The following is a 24,538-nucleotide window of genomic DNA, read 5'->3' as shown; positions in this document are numbered from 1 at the left end:
ACTATCTGAAAGAGCTCAGTGGGAATGTAACATGCCCATATCTGAGCCAAAGTGCACACTGTCCACTTTCAACAAGACTTTTAATTATTTTACTGTAATAGGATTACTATATATATATATATATATATATATATATATATATATATATATATATATATATATATATATTTTTTTTTTTTTTTTTTTTTATAATGGCATGTGACTGGCACTTTCCTTTACTTGTGTGCACTACGTAATATTATTGAATTGATGTCACTATCAACAGTATCAGATGATGAACACAAATCTTAAACTCAACTGAACTGAATAATGTCACTATTGTCTTTTGTAGAGCTGCTTTACAGCGGAGTCGAATTTGTTTCATAATTCATCAATTTTGCAACATTGATACTGTCGTTTAATTGATTTGAGCTGAATATCAGAACTATCATCTTGAACTGCTTTCAAGTGGTTTCGTAATCGAGGAACTTTACGGTTACTAAACTGAATTGAATCCATGACACTATTTTCAGCTGTTTAGAGCTGAATTTGAATTTATCTCATATTTCTGCATCACTGATTTTCCCCGTTTTCTATATTATTGTGAAAATATCCATTACATAAAGCACTATATAAATAAAAGTGACTTGACAAAAAAAATGCCTTTTTTTTTTCTTTTTTCAAGGGAAGTGAATACAATAAGTTCTTCATTGGCCATTAATCTAACACCTACACCCTAAACCAACATAGGTTTCTGTACGAACGGTCCATTGCAATCATTTCTTTAGTAAAGAAAAAAGAAAAAGGATTGCATTATATTAAAGTAAAGAAAAAAGAAAAAGTATTGCAATATTTGGACTTTTTAAGAATCTTTTTTTTTTTTTGGTCCACCAAGTATCCCTCCTGTGTTATAACCCAAAAGCAAATATGTCCCGTGGTGAAAATGTCAGTACATGTTCACTTGTCACATACAAATTTAATACCGTCCTCCATGACATGAAACGAGCATCTTTTGACACCTTTGGTCATTATGCTGGTACATGCTGTGGAGAAAACCTGCTTGTTGTCCTTCGACACATGACTTTTAGTGAACAGCATTCTGTGAGTCACTATTCTCTGCCATGCTCTACACAGGTAGGGCTTGTCAAAGTCTGTAACACTATCAGCTGACCTCCACCTGCGAGATGATGATGGGCCGGGCACTTCTGACACCCCTGGATCAGATCCATAGTTCCTCATTATGGCGTGAGTGGTTGCAAAAATCACAATGCCGTAGTTTCTGCGGAGTCTGTCCAGCAGCTCGGCACACTTCCTCAGGTTAGCCTCCTGACAAACAGTGCTCTCGCCGCCATTGAATCGGTCCACCCAGTAGAAGGAAGAAATGCTGTCGATGATCAGAAGGCCGAGGGAGGGCTGGCTGGAAAAGGTGTTTTCGAGGTAGTGTAGGGTTAGGAGGAGCTGCACTGAGCTGTTGCAGTGAACTACAGACAGCCTGCCCAGACATGAACGCACCCTCTCCTCAGGTTCATTTTCAGAACCATCACCCCCTTTACAGTCTTCAGCCAAACGCCCCTCCAGAACGCTCACCAAGCGCAGCATGTCAAAGTGGTAGTCCGTGTCAACGAAGACCACCGCCACCTCCAGACCTCTACTCTGGACTGGCATGATGCAGCGGGTGATGAGGTGGTACAAGGTTTCGGTCTTTCCTGTGCCCTCCGAGCCATGAAACTCCACGACGTCACCTGTATGGATGCAGAACTGCGTTAACACTGTTCGAAATTCTTGTCCGAAATTTTCACACAAAATTATAATGACCTCACGTATAGTCAATCATGTTAACACTACTTCATCCATTATAAAAAATAAAAAAAACAATGGGATCAGGTTCGATTTTCTGTGTTTTCACATCCGTAGCAAGCATTTTAATAGGAAAGGATGATGAATCTTAAAAAAACGTTAACAGAGTGCTTCCAGTTCAATCCCTTTAAGTCTATAGGTTTTTTGGTTAAATGCCTGTAATTACACCAGCTTAAGATAGTTCCACATTTTATTCTATAGCATGATATACATAAGCAATACACCCTTTTGATTTGATAAAAAATAAAATAAAAAAAAAACATTAAACTTTGACTTTACTGATTGCTAACATGTGGCTAAAATGGAACAATACAGAGGTTGTCTGGGCCATTAAAAATCATCATTCATTCAGAATCCATTCAAGTTGGGCTCACTTTAAAGATTATCATGATCAGTGTTAATTTCGTTGACGAAGACTATGACGAAAAATATTCGTCAACTAACCTTTTTCACGGACGAAAACTAAATAAAAACTAAATAAAAAGTCAGATATGATGACGAAAAACGTGACGAAATATAACTGACACTTTAGTCAACGAATAAAAATTAGACGAAAATATATGGGCGGGACGAATGGAGAAGAGATCCAATCAGAGCGAATCTTTGAGGGTAGGTTGATCTATGCAGAAGCAGCCGAGCCATTATAAAAAGCCGCGGCAAATGCAAGCGCCACAGCTAAACAAACGCAGCAGCAGTTACACAGAAAAGAGAACAAAGATGAGTTTGCAGAAATTCGCACAGTTTCGAAGACGTTTTCATAACAGTTAAGTTGTTTACACAGGGAACTACACTGCGACCTTTTGAAATGCCATTGCGACCCAAATTTTTATGGGGTCGTAAATGTATCACTGATTATTTTTGTACCTACTTATGTGTGATGCTATGTTTTAATATGAGCATTTATTAAAACAGAAATGTGTAAGAATACGTTTTATAACGTGCTCCAAGCATTCAACACATCAAGTTGGCTTCAGCCCCGCGCTGCGGGAAAGTTGAACTGAGCAGCTGGTTACTCGCGCAACACTGAACCGAGTTCTCCTTCAGGACGTTTGCGTCCTCCTGCACCTGAACGAACAAATACAAATCGCATTTTAAATAAACATAAGAAAAAGAGCGAAAAGTGAAAGAGCTCAATTCAGCAGCGCGGTGTTCAGGGAGCAAGCAGAGACGCGTCTCAAAGTCTTCTTGCTTTTGTACCGACAACAAATACATACTAAATATGTCGAAATGCCCGTCTTGGAAAGTGTGTTCGAAAAGGTCTGTAGTTGTGTCTTCAGTGAAAGTAAAGAGTTGGAAAGAAATCGGATGTGTATCTTTATAACGGATGCATTTGTCTCTTAAAGTGACCGCGCCTAATTTACTAGCTCTGCTGTCAGTGTCTTTAATGTATGAAAATGAAAGTAAATCACTCACTGCTCTTGATTAAATTACTTTGTAGTTTTAACAAGAATTTATCCAAAGTCAATCCAAAAATCAGATAGAATAGATTATATTGTTTTACTAGTGACTAAAAAATACAAAAAAAAAAATGATTAGGGACCTGAGCATGTTTTGCTCAAGTGTTAATTTCTTTAATTGCTAATGCAACCTTTTCACACCACAGACATTATCAAGATGAATTTGTTGTTCTGACACAGTTTAACCCTGAGTTATTGTCATATTTTATTACCAATTTCTAAACTACAGCAGATAAACTGTGATATTGTAAGAAACGTTGAAGGTGTCTGAATACATTTTGGTTTGATTGTGTATTTTATTTTACAGTGAAGACTATGCAGTGCTATTTTAAATGAACAAAAACAAACTTAAAAAATGTAAACTTTGTGTAAATATCACAAATAAAGAAATAGAATGAACATACAATACAAATATAATATAGGTGGTTGTCTATTTCAATAATACTGTACTTCATCTTAAAAGAATGTCATATGCATTGCATATCATTCAGGACGAATGCATATCTTTTTCAGAGAGCATGTATATTTTTCATTGAGAGCAGGCCTTATGTTTATTTTATAAATACCATTCCATAACAGACTGATGGAAACATTTAGTCAAGTCAACTAAGTTGACTTTGTTCTACTAAAAAAAAAAAAACTAGACTAAGACTAAAAGACTTAAGACTAGACTAAGACTAAAACTCTTATGATATTTAGTCGACTAAAACTAGACTAAGACTAAAACATTTCAGATGACTAAAATGTGACTAAAACTAAATGGTGTGTTATTCAAAAGACTAAGACTAAGACTAAATCCGAATTTGCTGTCAAAATTAACACTGATCATGATGAACAAAATGTGTAAGGGTCATACATTTTTTGTTCATCGAAGAGCTTATTTTCTGCAATAATACAAAATCCAATAGATCAGTCCTACTGGGTTTTTGTTGAGAGAACCAGGGTGATGCGAACTGCCGGGTTGGCCTACAAATATATGTCATCATATAATACACATTAACATAGCAAATAAGATACATGTCATCATATCACATCCATTAACATATCAAATGGGATGAGCAATTGAGATTTATATTTGAATGTTATTTTTTAATGTCACTAGTGGCACCAAATGGAACTAAAATGTTTGTTTTCAATGTGTTTTTTTTTTTTTTTTAGATACTGACTCAATCAAGAGGCACATTGTTCTTACTTTTTGTCATATAAAAGGCTTATTTATAGTTTCCTTGGAGTCTGCATAATACAATGGGGAAAAAATTATATATATATGCATATATATAATTTTTTTTTCAGTATGTATTAATTATAACATTTACATTTATTCATTTAATAGGAACTTTTTTTTTCTGTCCCCCAAAATGACTTACAAATGAGATGTTATCATACACATATGAGGACTTCATGCAAAATTTTATCACATCAGGTTTCAACTGCCACCTGTGAAAATATGTAAGCAATTTATAGTAATATATTTAATTTATATGATAGCAAGTTTGCTATCATTTTATAGACCACAGTCACCTCCTGGAGCGTTCAAATGAACCAACATTTTTGAAATTCAATCTCTAATAGATGCAGGGTCAGCTTCTTCACCTTGACCTGGACCACCGTCGACAGGAAAGATACTGGGTTCAATGTCCCTCAATGACTGTCGCCCTTCAAGTCTGCTTACCAGCTAAAAAAGCACAAACATTTTTACTGCAAACAAGGTATAACAAGTGGCATGTCTGTGCTATCAACTGTACGATTTAAACAATGCACAGATGCCTGAAGCTCAGTTTGAGCTTCCGTTTACTACAATTTTGATAAACACTTTAATGATCATCTGAATGAACCAATTTGAACGTAAATCTACAGGAACAGTCCATCCCACTTAGCGGGTCATAATACAAGCCTACGTTTAAATGTATCTAGTAATTGTATGTTTACTTAAAGCTTTAATGTGAACTGATTTGTCAGCTATACCTGTGCACCATTCTCAGCCATTCTGACTCGTGCTGTCATGTCGTTGATTTTCGCGCAATAATTTCGGAATTCCATTTCCTGGTAAATAAGAGTTGGACGACACTTCAAAACAAAAGTCCTACAGTGTCTAACAAACTATTGAAACCACATCAACACATGCATTTACATTTTATTTTAGATTTAGCGTATTTTATAGAATATATATATATATATATATATATATATATATATATATATATATATATATATATATATATATATATATATATGTATGTACGATATGTAAGATTTGCAACTGGACTTTCACTTCTCATATTTCTTCTGGAATAAAGTTAAATGCCAATTATATTTACTATTTGTTTACATAAAATAGATTAATAGTAGTAAAAATAGTAGTAAATATTTACACCAGGCTCTTTCTAAGACTATAAAATGTGAAATCATATTGCATATTACCTGCTAGTATTCTATTCTGTGATTAGTGTTTTTAAAATGTGTTTTGTTTTGATGCCAACAGCCTCTGTAACAAGACACAAAATCCTCTGTAACAGCAGAAACAGATAGTTATATATATATATATATATATATATATATATATATATATATATATATATATATATATATATATATATACACACTGTTTGTACAATATTTAAATATATAATATTAAAATTATAAATTTGACAAATATTTAATTTACTGAAATGGAATTTAAGTAAATGTATTGATACTTTTTTATAAAAACTTACATTTCGGACACTATTCTAAAGAACACAGTAGGCAATAATTAAAAACGATTTTAAAGTGTGACGTGCACTTAATGTTTTATATACATAAAACATTTGTACATAATATCATGAATGATAAAAACAAAACAAAAAAACGGTAAGAATAATAAGGCAATAAATATAATAACTTATAATAAAATAATTAACTTATTCTAAATAAATTATTTAGGCTAATGTAAAATTAGGACGGACTGCCATCTAGAGTTTACCCTATAAAGGGCATAAGGGAATTTGGTATAATTCGAGTCCACCTTCATTTTTCATGTATGTATCTATTTATTTGTGTGTTGCACACAATAAAAAGTGACGAAATAGTAAGTACTGCCAGTAATCTTTATAATCTAAATAATAGTAATAATTAATAATCAACATAGTCATCAATACAGCCCCAATCCCCAAATTTCCCAACGTTCATTGATAACATATTTCGTTTACATACCAAGAGATACGTCCATTGTTTTTATATGTTACCTTTATTTCATTACAACAAACAATCAGAATTAGTGTGAGCTATTTCCAAATCGATTCACCATATAATCTTGAACCAAATGAACACAAACCAATTTACAGATATGGGTCTGTCATTAAAGCTGAACCGTAAGTAAGTAAGTAAGAGGTAAAGAACGTAAACATTGATAATGCGCCATGCAGGCACATTGCCAACTCTGAAGCCTACTATGGCAAATTGTTTAAGTCATGAATATTTATTACGCCATGTTGACGTTCCTTCGTAATCTCGGTGGCGAACGTTTCATATTATTTGGTTGGCTCATGATTATTAACAACTACGTCATGACGTCTCTTCGGCTACCTTCATGTGGAGAAGGCTTGGCTTATGAATATTAACAAACTCGTCTTCTTGCCTTCACCATAGTAGGATTCGTAATGTCGCTGTCAGCTCTGTGGACCGTGATGAGGCAGCGCGAGTGCATCCAGCATGTTTCTATTTTTTGCCTTCCCTTTGACTCGGGAAGTAGTCGCACAAAATATAACAGCGCAAGCCATAATTAAAGGACAATACATACCGCAATAAAGGTAAACCTGACAACCCTGTAAACGGCACATGGTTTCCAGACTGTGTAGCTGATGTCGTTAATGTTGTGTCATGCGGATGTGTTTGTGTGTTTGTATCCAGTGCTGGTGATGGCAGTGCGGCCCCCTCCGTGCGTGATAGACTGCGGGACAGGGTGAGTTTGATTACACTTTTATAATACAACCAGATTAATTTAAAGCCTTGCAATCAATCTGATGACAAATCTTTAAGCCAAATATTGTATGCATGTGCTGTGTACTTGTCTAAATGCTTGCCTCAGTATCATTATTTTAAGTTTAATTATTATCTGTGTGACAGATAACAGATATGTCATTATATGATTGCAATGAAAGCATGTATTTGAGGTAGAAAATATACTGAATTACTATAGGCTACTATTCCTAAACTTTGTTAAAAATGCTTCTAATCTTGTTATGATAAGGGTCAGGTGCATGAATTCACTATTCTGGATGGGGGGATATTTGAACTGGGATGTGGGTTGTGTATATATGCCCTAACGTTACATGCATATTTTTGTATCTGTTCTGAGCTGATGAATTCACACTAGTAAATACTAATTCAGAGGTAAAAGTGTCTTGTTTATGTAAACATCTAGTATCTGCATATGAACAATTAAGAGAGTGTATAGGAAGCAATAGTCCTGTTATGGTTTTTGGTATGATTTATGCTTTCATCTAAACTATGTTGGTCTTGATTTACTTGGCTGCCATGTTGAGACATTAATCAGGTGCGTTATAGCTATATAGTAAACCTCCACAGCTGTTGCCTGAGAAATGGAAAGACCGTGTGCTCACTGGAAATACTGATTGAAAAATTATAAACAAATAGACTAAACCACAGTCATTCTGATTCATTCATCTCATTCATGATGATGATATACTGTTCTTCCTCTTCAGGTACACCAAGATTGGTTATGCGGGAAACACGGAGCCCCAGTTCATCATGCCATCCTGTGAGCTGCCTGCCAGATTTAGTTGTTAAATGCGCAGCGGGGTAGATCAGTGAAGACTAATACTGCATGTCCAGCACTCAGATCCAGGATATAATATTTGGCTCACGAATTTAATTAAACTCTGCCTTAGGGAACCACTATTTAAAGCTGTTATCCACCACTGCTCTAACCTCAATATACCATAGTAGGCTCGGAGTCTGTTAACAACACACATCTTTTGATAGCACTTATTGATCGTGAGGTTTTGTCAATGGATACTGTTAAATATTCAAATTTGTACTGAGCATATTTTATAAGAATGTGCTTTTTGACTTCACAGTGCTACAATAGTCAGTTGATAGTAGCATTGTAATTTTAGGTATTGCGATCAGAGAGACTGCCAGTGTTGGAGATCAGGCACAGAGACGTCTCATGAAAGGAGTGGATGACCTCGATTTCTTCATTGGAGATGAAGCCATTGATAAGCCCAACTATGCAACCAAGGTGATCATTTCGTTAAGCTAATACGATTTTTATTGTATCATTTTGTTGGTTGAGGCATGTAGACACTGTGCAGTGTACCTCGGGGCGTTTACAAGCACATTTGTTGTATGCAATCACAAAAGGAAGTACTAATGCTGACCTATTGTAAATACAGTACTTGAAGATCAAAGAGGGCATCTAAATGCAAGTGTACTTCTGCAACAGTTTTTGTGTGTGTGTGTGTGTGTGTGTATAAAAAGGAAAACTTCCTAGCAAGCACTGTAGCAAACAGTCAATCTAAAATGTGGATGATTACTTTTAATATGCTATGCCAAACATCCTGTTTAAATTAGAAAAACTGCGTAAGTATAAGAAAGAAAAAAAAAACTGCACTCATCCAACAGTTTCATGAAATGTATGAAAGTGTTTGGAAATGTCAGGGGGCAGCAATGGTTCAGTTATCAGGAAGTCTAGAACTACTAGAAAAGGCTGTCTTTTAAAACTCAGCTTGAACAATAAGACTTGAGAGAGGTGAAGGATCACTTTGAAAGGGTTCAGTAACTGAGATGAGAGTGAAGGGGCACCAGTCAACCATGTCAAGGGCTTGACATGATATTGAGCTGTACGGAGGATAGGCACAAAAGAAACCATTGCTCCGCTTGCAGTCAGTGTGATAGAGTTAGTGAGAGAGCTTTTTAAAATCATGTTTGATGAGAATGTAACACTGTCAACCAAGAAAAAAAAGACTAGCGGCAGAGTTTGACAGTCCTGTGTGAAAAAGTCAAGTAACCTTTATTTATATAGTGTTTTATACAATAAAGACTGTTTAAAAGCAGTATCACAGTAATAAACAGAAAATTACAGAATCAGTGAAGCAAGCTTCATCAAATATGAGACAAATCCAAATTAATATTGAATAACACGCTACAGCTAAAATGTGCTTTAGTATGTTTGTTGACATGTCAAAATAAGTATTCTTATTTAAAGCACCACAAAATATTTTGAAAATATGATTTAAAGTGTAAAACCTAATTTTAAAAGAGGATGTATGTACCCTTTCGTAACATTATACTTGAGATATGAAGTACACAAGTACACATTAAATGCACACTTCTTTTTCTCAAGGGATGGTAGCATCATACTGTTGGGTTGCCTTTCATCATCAGGGACCGACCATCTTTTTTCTTTTTCTTTTTTTTCTGAAAGAAGAATAGATGATGTAAACTACATGAAGATTCTGCAAGATGTTTCAAAAAATTAAGCCATAAAGGCAGTTTGTTTTTGGAGAGCAAAGACCAAAAGGCCAAAAGAACATTGGGAAAAAAATAACACTTAAATGTGTGCATATCTCTCACACTTACCAAAATATAAATTTTACCACCTCATGATATCATATTTTATACCTGTTCTGTATTACTGCGTTTCATAACTGTTTGGCTTTGTCTTGTACTTATTTTGCTGTTTTTGTCTTTTTTGAAATATACTGTTCTTTCTGAGATTCCTAATGAAAAGTGTGTGTTGTTGAAGGACCGTAGAGTAAGGAGGAATTAATGTAATGGTCTTTTTCTGTATACACATCAGTGGCCCATCAGACATGGTATTGTTGAGGATTGGGACCTCATGGAGAAGTTCATGGAGCAGGTCATATTTAAATATCTCAGAGCTGAACCAGAGGACCACAACTTCTTGATGGTATGTCAACTGTTCATTAAAGACATTAAAGATAACATTATGGAGTGTTTGGCACACAAATATAAAGTGATTTGTGTAACATATTCTTCCCACTGAGAAACAGAGGAAGGCCATACATAATTGAAGCTACCATTGAAATATTTGCATAATGATAGATTATGCTGCTTTGTGTGTACCAGAGTGCAACAGTGTTTTTATGTCACAAACAGGATGTTTCCAGTGTGTCTGCTGCATGTGTGCCTTTGTTTCGCTGCTCCATTTGATGATGACAAAACACCCTTTATGTGCGCCTGATATTTTACATTACAAAAGACCACATTTCATTTATTCAACAGACCTTTTGTCTCTGTTTATCCTGATGTCGCAGTGCTATATTTTCTCTTCAGACAGAACCTCCTTTAAATACCCCAGAGAACCGGGAATACTTAGCTGAGATCATGTTTGAAACGTTCAACGTCCCAGGACTATATATTGCTGTTCAGGTAAACCTTTACGTTAAAATATGTCAACTTCTTTAGAAAGATGTCAACAAAGAAGAAACATAGAACATTTTGTTTGAAAAGACAGCAATGTATAATATATATTAGCCTGTCAATTAATTAGCTTTTAAATTTAAACCTTCTATTGTGTTGTTGGAAAATTTGATCTTTATTTTTTTTATTTTATTTTAGAAATTTCTTGACATTTCTAATTAAGGGTCATTAATTACATTTATTTTGACAAATAGATACTAAAAAAAAAGCTGCACAAATTTTGGTTACATCAATTATTTTGGGGTCAAATTGATCTCCCAATGGTTTTGATGCAATTCACAAAAAGTCTGGTAAAATACAGAAAACCTTTAATGTAGTTTTTCAAAGTTTCAAATAGAAAAACACATGCATACCTATGAAGTTAAGACTCAAAGTGTACCCGAAATTGAAAACTGGTCATTTGAATCAACTGAAGAGAATTATCTGTTTGTATGTGAAATTATGTGAAATTGTGTCTTTGGCTGTTGCTGAAGTGTGTGTAAAGAAACCGAGAAACAAAAAGAGACATAATTAGCGTAGCTGCTGTTCCAAATTTGTTTAACCCAAGCTAAAGAATAGTAATGTGCATTTGATCAGATATAACTGCAGTACAAGCCTGTTTATTGAGGATGCAGGACAACCATTTAGCAGTGCATTAAAATAGTCCAATCTCTTTCTGCATAGAAACAGGTAACATGTTTCGTAGCTTGGCAGTTTCTAAGATGGAAGAATGCTATTTTTGTAACATATTATTTATGGAAATATGATATTCAAGACGAGTTGCTGTCAAATATAACACTCACATTTTTTAAGAAGTAACATTGCATTTGTCTAGTTGAAAATTGTAATCCAAGAGATTCTGTGTACTTTTTAATTTTTTTTTGTCCAATAAGTAATATCTCTTTATTGGTCATCCAGTCTTTAAAATTTTTAACACACTGTATTAGCCCAAATAATTAAAAATTTCATCTGGTCTTGTTGAGATAGACAGTATAGTTGAGTATCATCAGCATAACAGTGGAAACTAGTACCATTTTTTCTAATAATATTACCAAGGAGCAACATGTATATTGAAAATAGCAGAGGACCTAGGACAGATACTTGTGGCACCCCATACTTTACTGGTGATAATTAAGATGACTCCCCATTTAAATAAACAAAATGGTAACGATCAGACAGGTAGGATCTAAACAATCTTGAAGCCTGCCCTTGAATACCTGTATTGTTTTGTAATCGATCTATGTCTATGTCATGATCTATGGTTTCGAATACAGCACTAAATTATGAAGGAAACGTTTTTATTTTGTGCTTATTATTTTTTTTTAATATATATATATATATATATATATATATATATATATATATATATATATATATATATATATATATATATATATATATATATATATATGTTATAAATCATACAAATAGCATTTTTTTACACAAGATGAGTTTAATAATGTATCATATTTCTTTTTCTTTTTTTTTACATTTCTTGTATTATATATATTGAAGTTCACATTAGACACATTCCTGTTTTCAGCATGGAATATGTCAGAAACAGCCATTTTATCTCTGTGGATATTTTTTAGGCTGTTTTGGCATTGGCTGCATCATGGACTTCTAGACAGGTTGGAGAAAGAACACTAACAGGAATCGTGATTGATAGTGGTGATGGGGTTACTCATGCTATACCAGTGGTAAACAGTTTTATACAGTACCATTAAAAAGTAGACGTATAAGCTAAAAACACACACATTTTATTGAACTAGATTAAGTTTGATCTGCAAATATATGTTGCTAGAGTTCCTCAACAATTTCGCTGATTTCTGTTCCTATTTTATATCTTAGGCAGAAGGCTATGTGATTGGCAGCTGTATAAAGCACATCCCTATAGCAGGCAGAGACATCACCTACTTCATTCAACAGCTGCTAAGAGAGAGAGAGATCGGCATTCCTCCGGAACAGTCACTGGAGACTGCAAAAGCTGTTAAAGTGAGTATCTGCAGGGATGATATTCCCTCTCTGGACTGCTTCATTCCGATTGGTCGGCTGTGATTTACAGTGATCAAATATTTTATTTTATTTTATTTTATTTTATTTTATTGTGTGTAGAGAAATAAAGTAAACTTAGATTTCACAGTTTTCTGCTTATTATTTTTTTCTTTAAATATGTAGTAACTGGGATAATGCATAGTCAGTGTACAGGTTCTGCTCTGGATTAATTTTCTAATAGCAAATTACCATACAATAGCCATATTGATATCTAAAAGAACTTCTGTACTCCCTGTCTGCATTGCTCTGTTTTTTTTTTTTTTTTTAAGGAAAGGTATTGCTACATCTGTCCAGACATAGTGAAGGAGTTCACCAAATATGACATGGACCCTGGCAAATGGATTAAAAAATACAAGGGAATCAATTCTATCAACAAAAATGAATTCCAAATAGATGTTGGATATGAGCGTTTTCTGGGACCAGAGATATTTTTCCACCCTGAGGTAAAAAGACCTCACTCTCTGAATTATTCAGCATGTATACCCAGAATGACCTTTGGAAACTCTGTAGTAAAAGGTCTTTTCACTCTGTAGTTTGCCAACCCAGACTTCATGCAGCCCATCTCAGATGTAGTGGATGAAGTCATTCAGAACTGCCCTATCGATGTCAGAAGACCACTTTACAAGGTATAATACCAATATTATCATGCAGCAGAGCGCTGCAGTGTTGATGTATTTTTGTAGGCCAAGGGAACCCTGATTCCCTCAACTAAACACAGTAAGCTCTGTGACTAACAAAAGTGTATGATTCTTACACATTTTGTTCATCATAATAATCTTCACCAAAAAAACACAACAGAATTTTGAATCCTATATAATATCTTGAGTGTTAACCAGGAGTTTCAGTAAGTTGACAGAGTTAAACGAAGACAAACCTCCAGGCTGTAGAGGTGAGTAAGAGGGTTCAGCTATAGATGAACTTAGGATACAGAAAAAGTTGTATATACTTACAGGCATATGGAAAATCAGCTGATAATTTTGAATCTGTTCTAATAAATTAACAGTACAAATAATTATAGCAACGTGCAAACATGATATGTTCATGAAACATCATCCACTCTTTGCTCAAATTAGGTTAACTGTGCATTTCTTCATTCTGCAGAACACAAAATAAGATATTTTGCAGAATGTTTGCAACCAAAACAGATTTGGTGGCCATTGATTGCCATTATATATATAAAAATATATATTTTCCACATATATTTTTTTATGTTCCACAAAACGAAAGAATGTCATACAATTTTTCAATGACATGAGGGTGAGTAACTGATGAACTATCCCTTTAATATCAAAATAGATACAGTGGATTTAGACAACTAGAATATCCTATTAAATTATATAACACAAGAAAAGGGGATTGTAAATTTACCCATTCACATTTATTAGATTATTCAGGATTATTCGACTTAAGTGGAATGGAGTGTTAAACCCCAGATAAATTTGCATTACATTCAGTGAAATTACATTGGTATATCAAATACAGCTATAGATCAGCACGACTTCTGGCTTTCAGTGAGTTTGTTAGCATCGACCCTGTACATTACAGTCTTCAGACTTCACTGTCCAGCTGACCAGCCAATGAGAAATTACATTTGCACAATAAGGTGCACTAATATAGGCCAGCAACAAACATGGTGTAGACATATTTATGATATCCAATTTGATCAGACTTAAACTCCTAGTGTTTTCCTCTCTTTCCAAAGTCCTTATTGGAGCAAGCTGACTTCATATTTTTTATAATCCCTGGGCAGCTATTTCTAGTCATGCAAATACAGCTAAAATCACAGTAAAACGTTATTCAGGTTGGTGTAGCTAATACACACATGTGCATTGTAGAGTAAAACTAGGGAGAATGAAAAGTGATTATTATTAGCTAAAAGGTTAGATGTCTTTTCATTGACATTTTTCCTCCCCTACTGTCTATTGTTTTAAACTGTAAAAATAAAAAAAATAAAATATATATATATATAAGGGCAAACAGAATTGTGGATATTTTTACTGACTGAATATTGCTTTTGCTTGGGATCAGTTCTTCTATTTTTCCAGCAGGGGTCAATGTTTATCCACTGAGTTCACAATTACTCAACACACTCTAGGATGGAGAGAACATTAACTGATCACAGCAAATTGGATGAACAGCTCTGAAATAGCCTCAGTATCCATTTCTATATCTCACAACTCGCAGCTTGACTGAATAAATAGCGTCTTGACAAATTCAATTATGCACACTGATAATTAGTGCGCATCTACATCACAGTGCAGTGAAATGACTCCTATTCATTTGCCTTCAAAACAAACCTCGCTCTGGACTATACTGAAAGAATTGGATATTAAACGGAAAGTGCTTTGATGCTCTTTAAGCTCTATTTTCTTTTTCTGCCAGCCTTTCTGGAGGTGGAAAACATCTCGGCAGCAAATGCAAACTAATCAACAAAAGCCTCTGAACACTGATTGGTTCATCTAGGGTTGTATCTAGAACTGACATTTGATAGAACTGAAACTTGCTCGCCAATTGTCTTGATATCTGAAAAATGTATTGAGGTCCAACCTGTGAGCCAGTTCAGTTCTTTTTTCTGCTAAGGATAACAAGATTTATAGGATTGTTGGATTTATTGTCATTTGTCAGCAAACATTTAGTAGTTTTTTTTTTTTAAACAAAAGTTTCAGAGTGGGTTGAAGGACATTCTTCTATAACAGAGAACTGCAATACCCATTATGTTTTTGTGCACACACACACACACACACACATACACACACACACACACACAATAACTGTTTTTAAACCTAAATATACCCATATTTCTCCCAGCATGGACATGAGGGAGGTTTACAGTTGCCTTTATTGTTTTGGACAGCTATAGAATAAAACATGAAACATCATTCTCAACCCGTTTATTCATCAAGAATTGATTGAATAATTAAAAGTGAAAAGGTGCTTACAGAAAGACTCAGGGTTTGCATGTAGCATGTGTTTGGGCAACGACACGCATACTGTAATTGGATAGGTTGTCTTGCATAAGCATAGGATATAGGTTAGTACATGACATATAACCGGGTGCATTGATTGGTTGTGCAGATATTTACTATTTAAATTTGTGAACTGTAAAAGCTGCATAATGTCAGAAAGCTTTCATTATACTGTACCTGAGGGAAAAATAGACATTCACATATTGAAGGGGCCTCAGTAAGATTGTTTTACACAACTTTAAGCAGAGGTGGTAATGCAAAAGACCTTACAAAATGTAAACTAAAATGTATTAAGGCACACCTGAGTAAAGTATTTTTATTTATTTTTTGCCAGCTCAAAATTAAGTGTAAACACATAATGCTGCATTAAAACCACATTAAAGTATGGCTTCTCCGACTCCCCTCAGCTGCTAGAATAAAATTATGCAATTGTAATTATAGTTTCAGTGTATTAATTCCACCTTTGAGCAACATTAAATAGTAAAGAAACCCAAATGTCAGTTCAGAAGCACTTCTGTGCCACCCCTGCAGTGTCAATTTGACATTATTCGATTATCCTCAGCTGGAGGGTTAAGTCTTCAGGTATAAAAAAAAAAATGAATTATAGATTAAATGAATTATGTGCATCTTAATATCACCAAAGAACAGAGGGCAAATGAAAAAGGTGCATGTTAGTATGCACATATCTTACCTATTTCTGGCATGCAGTGTAGATTAAAAGCTGCTCACCTCAGTGAAAGGGTCCACTGCCATAGTCCATCTACCCTTTAAACTCATCATAAGAAAAGATGGAAGAAGCCAGCCTTTTATTTCCTAGATGAAACCAGCATTTCCTAATCCAAGAAGCGGGATATCTCCTCAAGTTGGTTAAATAAGAATTGAACCCTGAAACCTGTAATGGAACAAACATCTCCTGCAGATACCCTGTTATAAGATGACCCCAGTCAGCACATGGCCATTTATTCACAGCATGCAACTCTACTGGCCTTGTCAGATTCTGCTGGAAAAAAATAAAGTAACTGTAGCTTATTGCAGAAGTATAAAGGGAAATAAAATCTATATTTTGCTTTTATATTTTATTAAAACATTCTGTGGACTGGAGGATTTATTTAATAAGCGGACACAATCTAAATGTATTACTTGTTTCCACAGTATTGCAAGGGGTTTATTTTAATTTCAGTGACTTAATATCTGTAATGTTGTGTTTGTTTGTTTTTTTTTTTTTTTTTTTTTTATTTGTTAAAATTAAGTTTTAGTCCCTATTAACAGCACATGGAAGGTGGAGCAGTAATGCTTTGTCTGTGTCACGAAAATGTATCCATTCAAACAGAAGCAAATATGTGTATGTTTATATATATATGTATATATGTATGTGTGTGTGTGTGTGTGTGTATTATGTTTTCTTTTTGGGTGAAAATAATAAAAAGGCATATATATTGTGTGTGTATTAGAACATAGTCCTGTCCGGTGGCTCCACTATGTTCCGGGACTTTGGCCGCAGACTGCAGCGGGACCTGAAGCGTGTGGTGGACGCCCGACTCAAAATGAGTGAGGAGCTCAGCGGAGGCAGAATAAAGGTCTGATCTCATTACGGTCTCAGAATTTCTCACTTCACGCTCAAATTCAGTATTCGTAAGGCTGATGGCATGTTAAGGTGTCGATACAAAGGCTGTTTCAAGAGGTTCTTAATTACTCTACCCAAAATCTAAGGCTGCACTTCATGTATTTTAACAGCTTACACCATAATGAACTGTTGCTAGCTCAATGGAAAGATAAGATGAGGTGAACAAAATATTTGTTTAGTTTTCATTCAGTTGTGAAACTGTAGAAATAGTCCACTGTAATTGCGATAAGCACCCGAGTGGTCGAAAGGATGGAACGAGGACACTAGTTGTTTAGTAAAAACAAATGTGGAAAATGTGCAGATAAAGAAAGTGTCAGAAGCATAATTAAAATAAACTGCATTTCTGCACGTCTGTAAATTTAAGACATTTGACAGGAACACAGTATGTTATATTGTCCTCTAAATTTAAACATCTAGGGAGACATTAAAAAAAAAAAATATCTGCCAATGTGCTCGGAAAAATCTACTCCATTCAAAGGAGAGAATAAAAGTGCTATGACTTTTAGGACACTGATTTAAGACCTTTTAAGACCTTCATTTGTGTACTGGTGAATTGATGCCTTTTAAGACATATTTAAACCTGCAAAAACCTTAACAGAAAAAAAACTTTAAAACTGCACAATTACAACTTCCCTCCATATAAGGTTGCAGCATTTTTGCAGTCAAGGAGCACTATCCATAACCTTTTTTTATTTGATCTCAAATCACAATCTGTCCACAAGCTCTCACACGGAATAGTGAAGTGAACCTTATATGTGCATGCAAATACCAACTCTTTGCCTTATGGATTTTTTTCGATAAATAAAATAACGTAATAATAAATGTCAATAAATGCAAAAAAAAAAAAAAAAAAAGATAGAAAAAAAAACATGTACACATAAATGATACCGGAAATAAATAAATAAAATAAGTACTCTTTTTCAGGTTTGACCCTGCTAAAACATGGAAATAAAAAATAAAAAGCTGCAAATAAATATTATAAAACCAGCAATACATAATGACAGACAGTAAAAAATACAGTGATGGTGATGGAAGACTACTCCATGGTCTCTCTATCACAGTAATTACAAATGGATTATTTATCCAATATTTATGTGTGCATGGTTGTGATTTGTGTGTGTTGTTGTTCTATGCATCGCTCTATTTCAATTAGCTAAATGATAGTGGAATAAGGAGTCTTCTGAGCATTTCAAGTGGTGTTTTTTTATTCGATGTTCTGAATTGGTCACTTACAGTAGGTTTCATAGAAGACAGCTGCCTGTGTCAATAGCAATAGCAGCTACACACCTTGCTATTGTGTTTTTTTCTGCTTTTTCTGTACATCTGATTCTACTTTCAGCCCAAACCCATGGAGGTCCAGGTGATATCTCATCACATGCAGCGGTATGCCGTGTGGTTTGGTGGATCGATGTTGGCTTCTACGGTAATGCTTATATATTTCGTTATGTCACAGTCTTTTTACAGTACATTTTGAATATATTTGTACATTTTACTTTCCTATAGCCCGAGTTCTTCCAAGTCTGCCACTCTAAGAAGGACTACGAGGAATATGGACCCAGAATCTGTCGCCACAACCCGGTCTTTGGCATCATGTCCTAGTGTACTGGCCTTGCACCCCACTGTAAGCCTAAATATCAATTCAATCGATTTATCACCTCCCCGTACTACGCTTTGATTGCCACTACTCTTTGTAAAGGAAGAATTCAGGCTTTGAGAAGCTTAGAATAGAAAGAACAAAGCTTTTTGTTTATCAGTGAAAATGTCAAAGCCAGGCACAAGGGTATTATGTGGATTGGATCTGGAGACTTGAGGCTTGTGCTTTGATAGCAAGCGCTGAATGTTCAATATTCCAAATGCAGCATAAAAGAGGAATTCAAGAATTGCACATCGACTGCAGGCTGCTCAGGTGAAGCCATAAAGGGGGAACTGTTTACTTTGGAACACATTACAGTGTTCTGTTCATAATTTAAAGAAATACTTCAACCTACAATGAACATTCTGTCATGGTATTTCAGACCCATGTGACAAAAGGAGAAATTTAGCAGAATGTCCAAACTGTTTTTTTCCATGGAATGAAAGGATGCAGTGACTGGTGGCTATTATTCTAAAAAATATATAATTGGCGTAGTATAAGTACATAGGAGGATTAGCAATAATAATAATAATAATAATAAAAGCAACAGCTTGAGATTAAAGTAATTATAATGCAAGATAAAACTATTCACATTTTGAGAAAAAAATTGCAATGTTAAGAATAAACTCAAAATTTTGAGAAATGAAGTCATTGTGTTTCGAGAAAAAAAAACTCATCAAATTTAGAAGAAAAACAGTCAAAATAAAATATTGACAAAAAAGCTACTTTATTGAATTATTGAAACAAAATTTTGAGAATAAAGTCATTATGTTTGACCAATTTTGGCCGATCTCACTCTTCCGTTTCTCATTACATATAACATCGGAAAAGTGGAAATCAATTGTAAGGGAATTTTAAATCATTTTATTTTGCTGTTTGGATTCTTTAAAGCACAAAACTTCACAGTTCAGTAGCCTGCCTGTTGTTCTTCACATAGCTAGTAACCTGTCCAGGTATTCTGGAACAATCCAATGTTGCTTTGAAAAACTGTCACAAACGTAAGATGGATTACCTGATTGAAGTTTTGAACAACTGGGCTCAAAAGACTTGGAAATATGGTCATACGGATAATTGTTTTGATACTATTATGTTGCTTTTTGTCTTTTTTGAGCTTTATAGCCACGGTCATTGCCTATATGGAAAAACTTCTCCTTTTGTGTTGCATGAGAGATAATCATTTGAACGACTATGGTTTCAGACACCACTACTAATAGCTGTCCCTTCAAATTGTGCACTATGTAAAGGGGTAAAGCCTGGAAACTTCCAGACAGGTGTATTGGGGCTAGTTGGAGCTAAACCCTGCTGGACATTGGCCCTTCAGGAGAAGGATTGGACTCTTTCTGTGATCTGTATGCATGTAGGTGCCTGAGCTTGTTTTTTATTAGCCTTCACTGAATGAAAAGTAGAATGTTGATAGAGTTTTCTATATTATATGAAAGATTATTTCAGAATTAGTTTATATTTGTAATAAAGTACAAATGGACTTGGGGCAGTGAATTTGAAAAGTATTTACCGTGTTCTTACTGAAGGTTCGGTTTAAAGCTGAAATAAGAGGAAATATATATTAAATTATTTTTTTCGGAAAGAAAACCTATTTTATTTTAATGCTCAAATGCGCACTATTTACTGTATGTATGTTATTTCAACACATAGCAGTAAGAAGCACTAGCAACCATGTTTGCCAAGAAGAAATCTGCTGTTTAAGGCTACAGTGAATAAAGCTCCTCTTTCTGAAAGTTTTCTTTTTTCTCTATCAGTCTTTTCTCCCTAATTCAGTCGTCTTCAATCTTCTATCCTACCTTTGCATCTCATTTGGTTGCTCTGGTAAATTTACAGTTAGGCCTGGTCATCTATGACATTTTTTTTTTTTTTTTTCAGCTGCTTACACACAAAATCTTCTGAAACCTGACACTCAAACACCAGAGCCACACACCAAATCTGCAAAACCGTACGCTAATTCTCAGCCTTTGCCTCGGTTTTCAATTTCATAAAACACTTTTAGCAAAACACAACATACAATCCTCTATGTAACATACACAAATATAACAGGAATTAATATTGCAGCAAAGGTGTTTGCAAAAGTTTTCTTTTGAGATTTTTGAGGATTTAGTGTGTGCAATTCTTGGATTTGTGTGTAAAGTTTTGAAAATGTATAAGCAGTTAAAAAAAAAAAAATGGTAAAGAAAATTGTTCTCCCAAATGCATATTTAACTCTAGAATAGCAATAATGAGATGGGTTCCAAATTATTTTGACCGATTAAAAAGATATATAATAAAAAGCTGTAAATAAAGACCCCTAAATTCAACATAAAGAAGCATTTACAATAAAACACTAATTCAGAATGAACTGTAAATAAAACTATTTCTATGCGTAAAGAAAAAACCCTTTGTTGCTTTAATAATGAATAATAGGAATAATTATTTTTATGATACTAATTTTCTTTGGCGAGTGTAATATACACATTAAAGCAAGTTTTCCCAAAGTTCAGTAGACTCCCTGTCTGAGCTTCATTTGGCCTTTTTTGAAGGTTCTCTAAAAGCCAAGCCTTCCAATAAGCTTTCATTAACACGTGTGAAGGTATATGTTTGGTTTTGCTCATCTGACTTCTTATACCATGCTTGCTCAATCCACCTGACTTTGAACAGACGCAAGGTTCTGGGTGCAAGCTTGTCTACAGGTCTAACCACAGGCTCATCTCTGTAAGAACTGGTGAACTAACCTTACTGAAGTTGGGTCTGCATTTGTTTAATGGTAGCATCACTGATGCATGTGTATCAATGGAGACCTATTGATTGTGATCTTCACAGTGAGTGTACCTTCAGAAAGAAGATGGAATTGCCCTTAAATGTTTATCTTTCATGTTTATTTCTAGAAAATTTTTCATCCTTCTGAAAGCATACCCTAGTTTCTAATAAGGTAGAGTGCAGTCTCGCCTGCCCTGTGGGTAGATCGATAACCTTAGTGAGAATGTGTCTGTCCTCTCACTAATGTGTTCGTACCTCATTAGCTAAAGCTTTAACCAGACTTTTCCACAAAGAGCATGGGAACTGATTTGGGCATTGTTAGATTTATGCCAGAACATTCATACTTGCTGCTTATCTTCCTAAACAAATAATAATTTTACAGGCTTGAATTAACAGGGCAGATTTAGAGTAATTGAGCATTACTTTCTAATGGATCATTTTCAGTGAATGGTTTCAATCAGTATGAGATTTCAAACAACTGATCAATCACATCACAAACTCACCTACATCTTGGATGTCCTGAGAGTGAGTAAATAATCAGCATATTTACATGTTGGGGTGTAGCTACTATTACTTTAAAACGTATTTTAATGTATTAAAGATATTCATCACATCTAATAGGGAAGTTTACAAAGACATTAGATTATATGCACAGGAAAAAAAGTTTCATCAAATGCTTTGCACGCCTTTCAGGTTCAATCTTTTATTTTGTGTGTAAATACTTCACATGAACAGCATTAAACAGTATTCTTTAGTCTGTTTTGTAAAAGAGGTGTTGATCAGATACAGATACATTTCACACAGCTCTTCAGTGGTGTTTTACTACTCAGACTTGCCGTGTAATGATCTGATCTGATTTAAGAGGTTGATTTGATCAGACTGAACATACTGTACAGTCTGAATCTGAGACACAAGCTTTTATCATATTTGAAACAGCATGTCTCAAATTCCTCTTTCAGTGTATGTCTATCAGACTTTTATTTTTCTTCTTCAGGACATAAAGTAACAGCACAACTCTTCTTAAAAAAACACACAATTTGAGGTATTGTTCATGTCCAAAGATGTATATTAATGAATTAAATTGTGTATAATATTATTGTATTATTTATACTTTCATTTAATTTAACGAGTGAACTTATTATATGAGCCTTTAGAAAAAAAATAAAAAAATATGAAATTAAAATATCCTACCCACTTTGGGTTTGGTCAGAAGCCGGCTTTCAATAATGTTTCCCCCAGTATATATATATATATATATATATATATATATATATATATATATATATATATATATATATATATATATATATATATATATATATATATATATATATATATATATTTTAAATATTTATATATTTATATCTTTGACTAAGGCATAATACATCCTTAGCTTTCCATCTAAAATTAGCTGTGGCAATAGATCTTAATTAAAAGCAAAAAAGCAAAGTAAAATTCTCAAAATGTTAGAATTCACTCTGTGGGTTTTAATGTAAAATTCAAAAACAAACGAAGCAGGATTAAAAAAAAGTGTTTGGCATTTACATTTACATTTACTTTACATTTAATTCGGCTTTTATCTTCCAAATAAGAAAAGACGTACAGTGTGCTGGTTAAGGAGAAATTAATTTTGCCAACATGACATGCAGTCCATTTACTGAATTTTTTATTTAAATCCAGTCTTTGGTTTTGGATTATTGTGGTGACTTTGAAGCCAGAAGGCTATTCATTTAGTCATTTAAACCTGAAACAGGAATGCGGCTTGTGAGAGGATATGTAAAAGCTTTTAATCTGAACAAAATTGCTGTTGTCCATTAGTACATTATTAGTGTATGTTTATGGGGAAAGAATAATATATTTTTGTGCCAAGTTACACAATCAAATCTATTCAGGAGCCAAAAAAGAGCTGTACTAAAGCCATTAATGAAATATTCAGTGGAAACATGCTGATTATCTCAGGGATGCACAGCCAGAGAAATATTGGCATGGCATTTTGGGTAACACAACAGAAAAGGGGCCGACTGGCACACAGCTGGGCCCTGGGGAGCTGAGACGAAGGATGCCAGGATTGTCAGAGGGCAGCGGGAGTATCGACCGTGCCACTTGGGCGCTGCCAACTGACACATTTGTATTGACAGACTGTGACGGACGCCAAACTCAGGCACTCTCATAGGGCTAACTGACATCAGACAGAGAGGATATGCAAATCACTATGTTTATGGCACAAGGCAAAATTATTTAGCATTTTTATTCATGGGTTTTGTACTTACTATTCATTATGCGCTACAATTGATTGCTCTTTTATCTGTATTTCGCTCTCCTCGAAGGCAAGACATTTTCATGCATGTTTAGGCATAAATATCCTTTCAATTAAATTACTGAAGTTAGGCCTGAGTTTCTCAGCGTTATGGCAATAAGTAATGAAAATCAAATTGCTGCACTACATTTTTCAGTGCTGAAATTAAATTTAAGTTTTTGCTGCTTAGCTCTTTAGACCTAGTGATGCTTTCCGGTAATCCTCTCCTGAGAGACAGACACATGCCCAAACAAGACATCAGCTCTCTGACATTAATAATGACCTTTACTTTAAGGCTTCTAAATGAAATGTTCTTCAACAGTATGATTAAGATAAGGCCATGATGTTCTGTTTATGGCAGGCTTATGGAGCCTTATTGGAATTGCACATACATTTGATTCTGAATGATTTGGTGTTGCTATGATCAGGTAGAATTTTGCACAGCAGTCCCCTCCATGCACCTGTTTAAGGAACATGTTACAGAATCGAAATGCTAATGCA

The 24,538-nt window shown here is 34.4% G+C and overlaps 2 protein-coding genes across 3 annotated transcripts; one reads left to right on the top strand and one right to left on the bottom strand.

The window, feature by feature from the left end:
* Window positions 1-200: 200 nt before the first annotated feature.
* Window positions 201-5,356, bottom strand: xrcc2 (X-ray repair complementing defective repair in Chinese hamster cells 2). 2 transcript variants are annotated; one of them, XM_026200784.1, is made up of 3 exons: window positions 5,259-5,356; window positions 4,887-4,968; window positions 201-1,721 (listed from the first exon to the last, which is right to left on the bottom strand). In XM_026200784.1, the coding sequence occupies exons 1-3, from the start codon at window positions 5,331-5,333 to the stop codon at window positions 937-939; spliced, it is 942 nt and encodes a 313-aa protein (XP_026056569.1). In that variant the 5' UTR covers window positions 5,334-5,356; the 3' UTR covers window positions 201-936. The 2 variants fall into 2 exon arrangements, with proteins under 2 accessions (XP_026056569.1, XP_026056570.1); XM_026200785.1 differs by lacking the exon at window positions 5,259-5,356 and having other exon boundaries at window positions 4,815-4,895.
* A 1,560-nt stretch (window positions 5,357-6,916) lies between these two features.
* On the top strand, window positions 6,917-20,735 carry actr3b (actin related protein 3B). The gene is made up of 13 exons (XM_026200783.1): window positions 6,917-7,081; window positions 7,182-7,233; window positions 7,997-8,052; window positions 8,411-8,535; window positions 10,096-10,206; window positions 10,593-10,688; window positions 12,311-12,418; window positions 12,570-12,713; window positions 13,043-13,216; window positions 13,307-13,399; window positions 17,191-17,316; window positions 18,703-18,786; window positions 18,867-20,735. The coding sequence occupies exons 2-13, from the start codon at window positions 7,190-7,192 to the stop codon at window positions 18,960-18,962; spliced, it is 1,257 nt and encodes a 418-aa protein (XP_026056568.1). The 5' UTR covers window positions 6,917-7,081; window positions 7,182-7,189; the 3' UTR covers window positions 18,963-20,735.
* Window positions 20,736-24,538: the final 3,803 nt, after the last annotated feature.

Source organism: Carassius auratus, chromosome 24 (genome assembly GCF_003368295.1).
Source record: "Carassius auratus strain Wakin chromosome 24, ASM336829v1, whole genome shotgun sequence".
Taxonomy (NCBI): Eukaryota; Metazoa; Chordata; class Actinopteri; order Cypriniformes; family Cyprinidae; genus Carassius; species Carassius auratus.
Note: the sequence above shows the minus strand (reverse complement) of the source record. Positions and strands in the feature narration are given on the sequence as shown.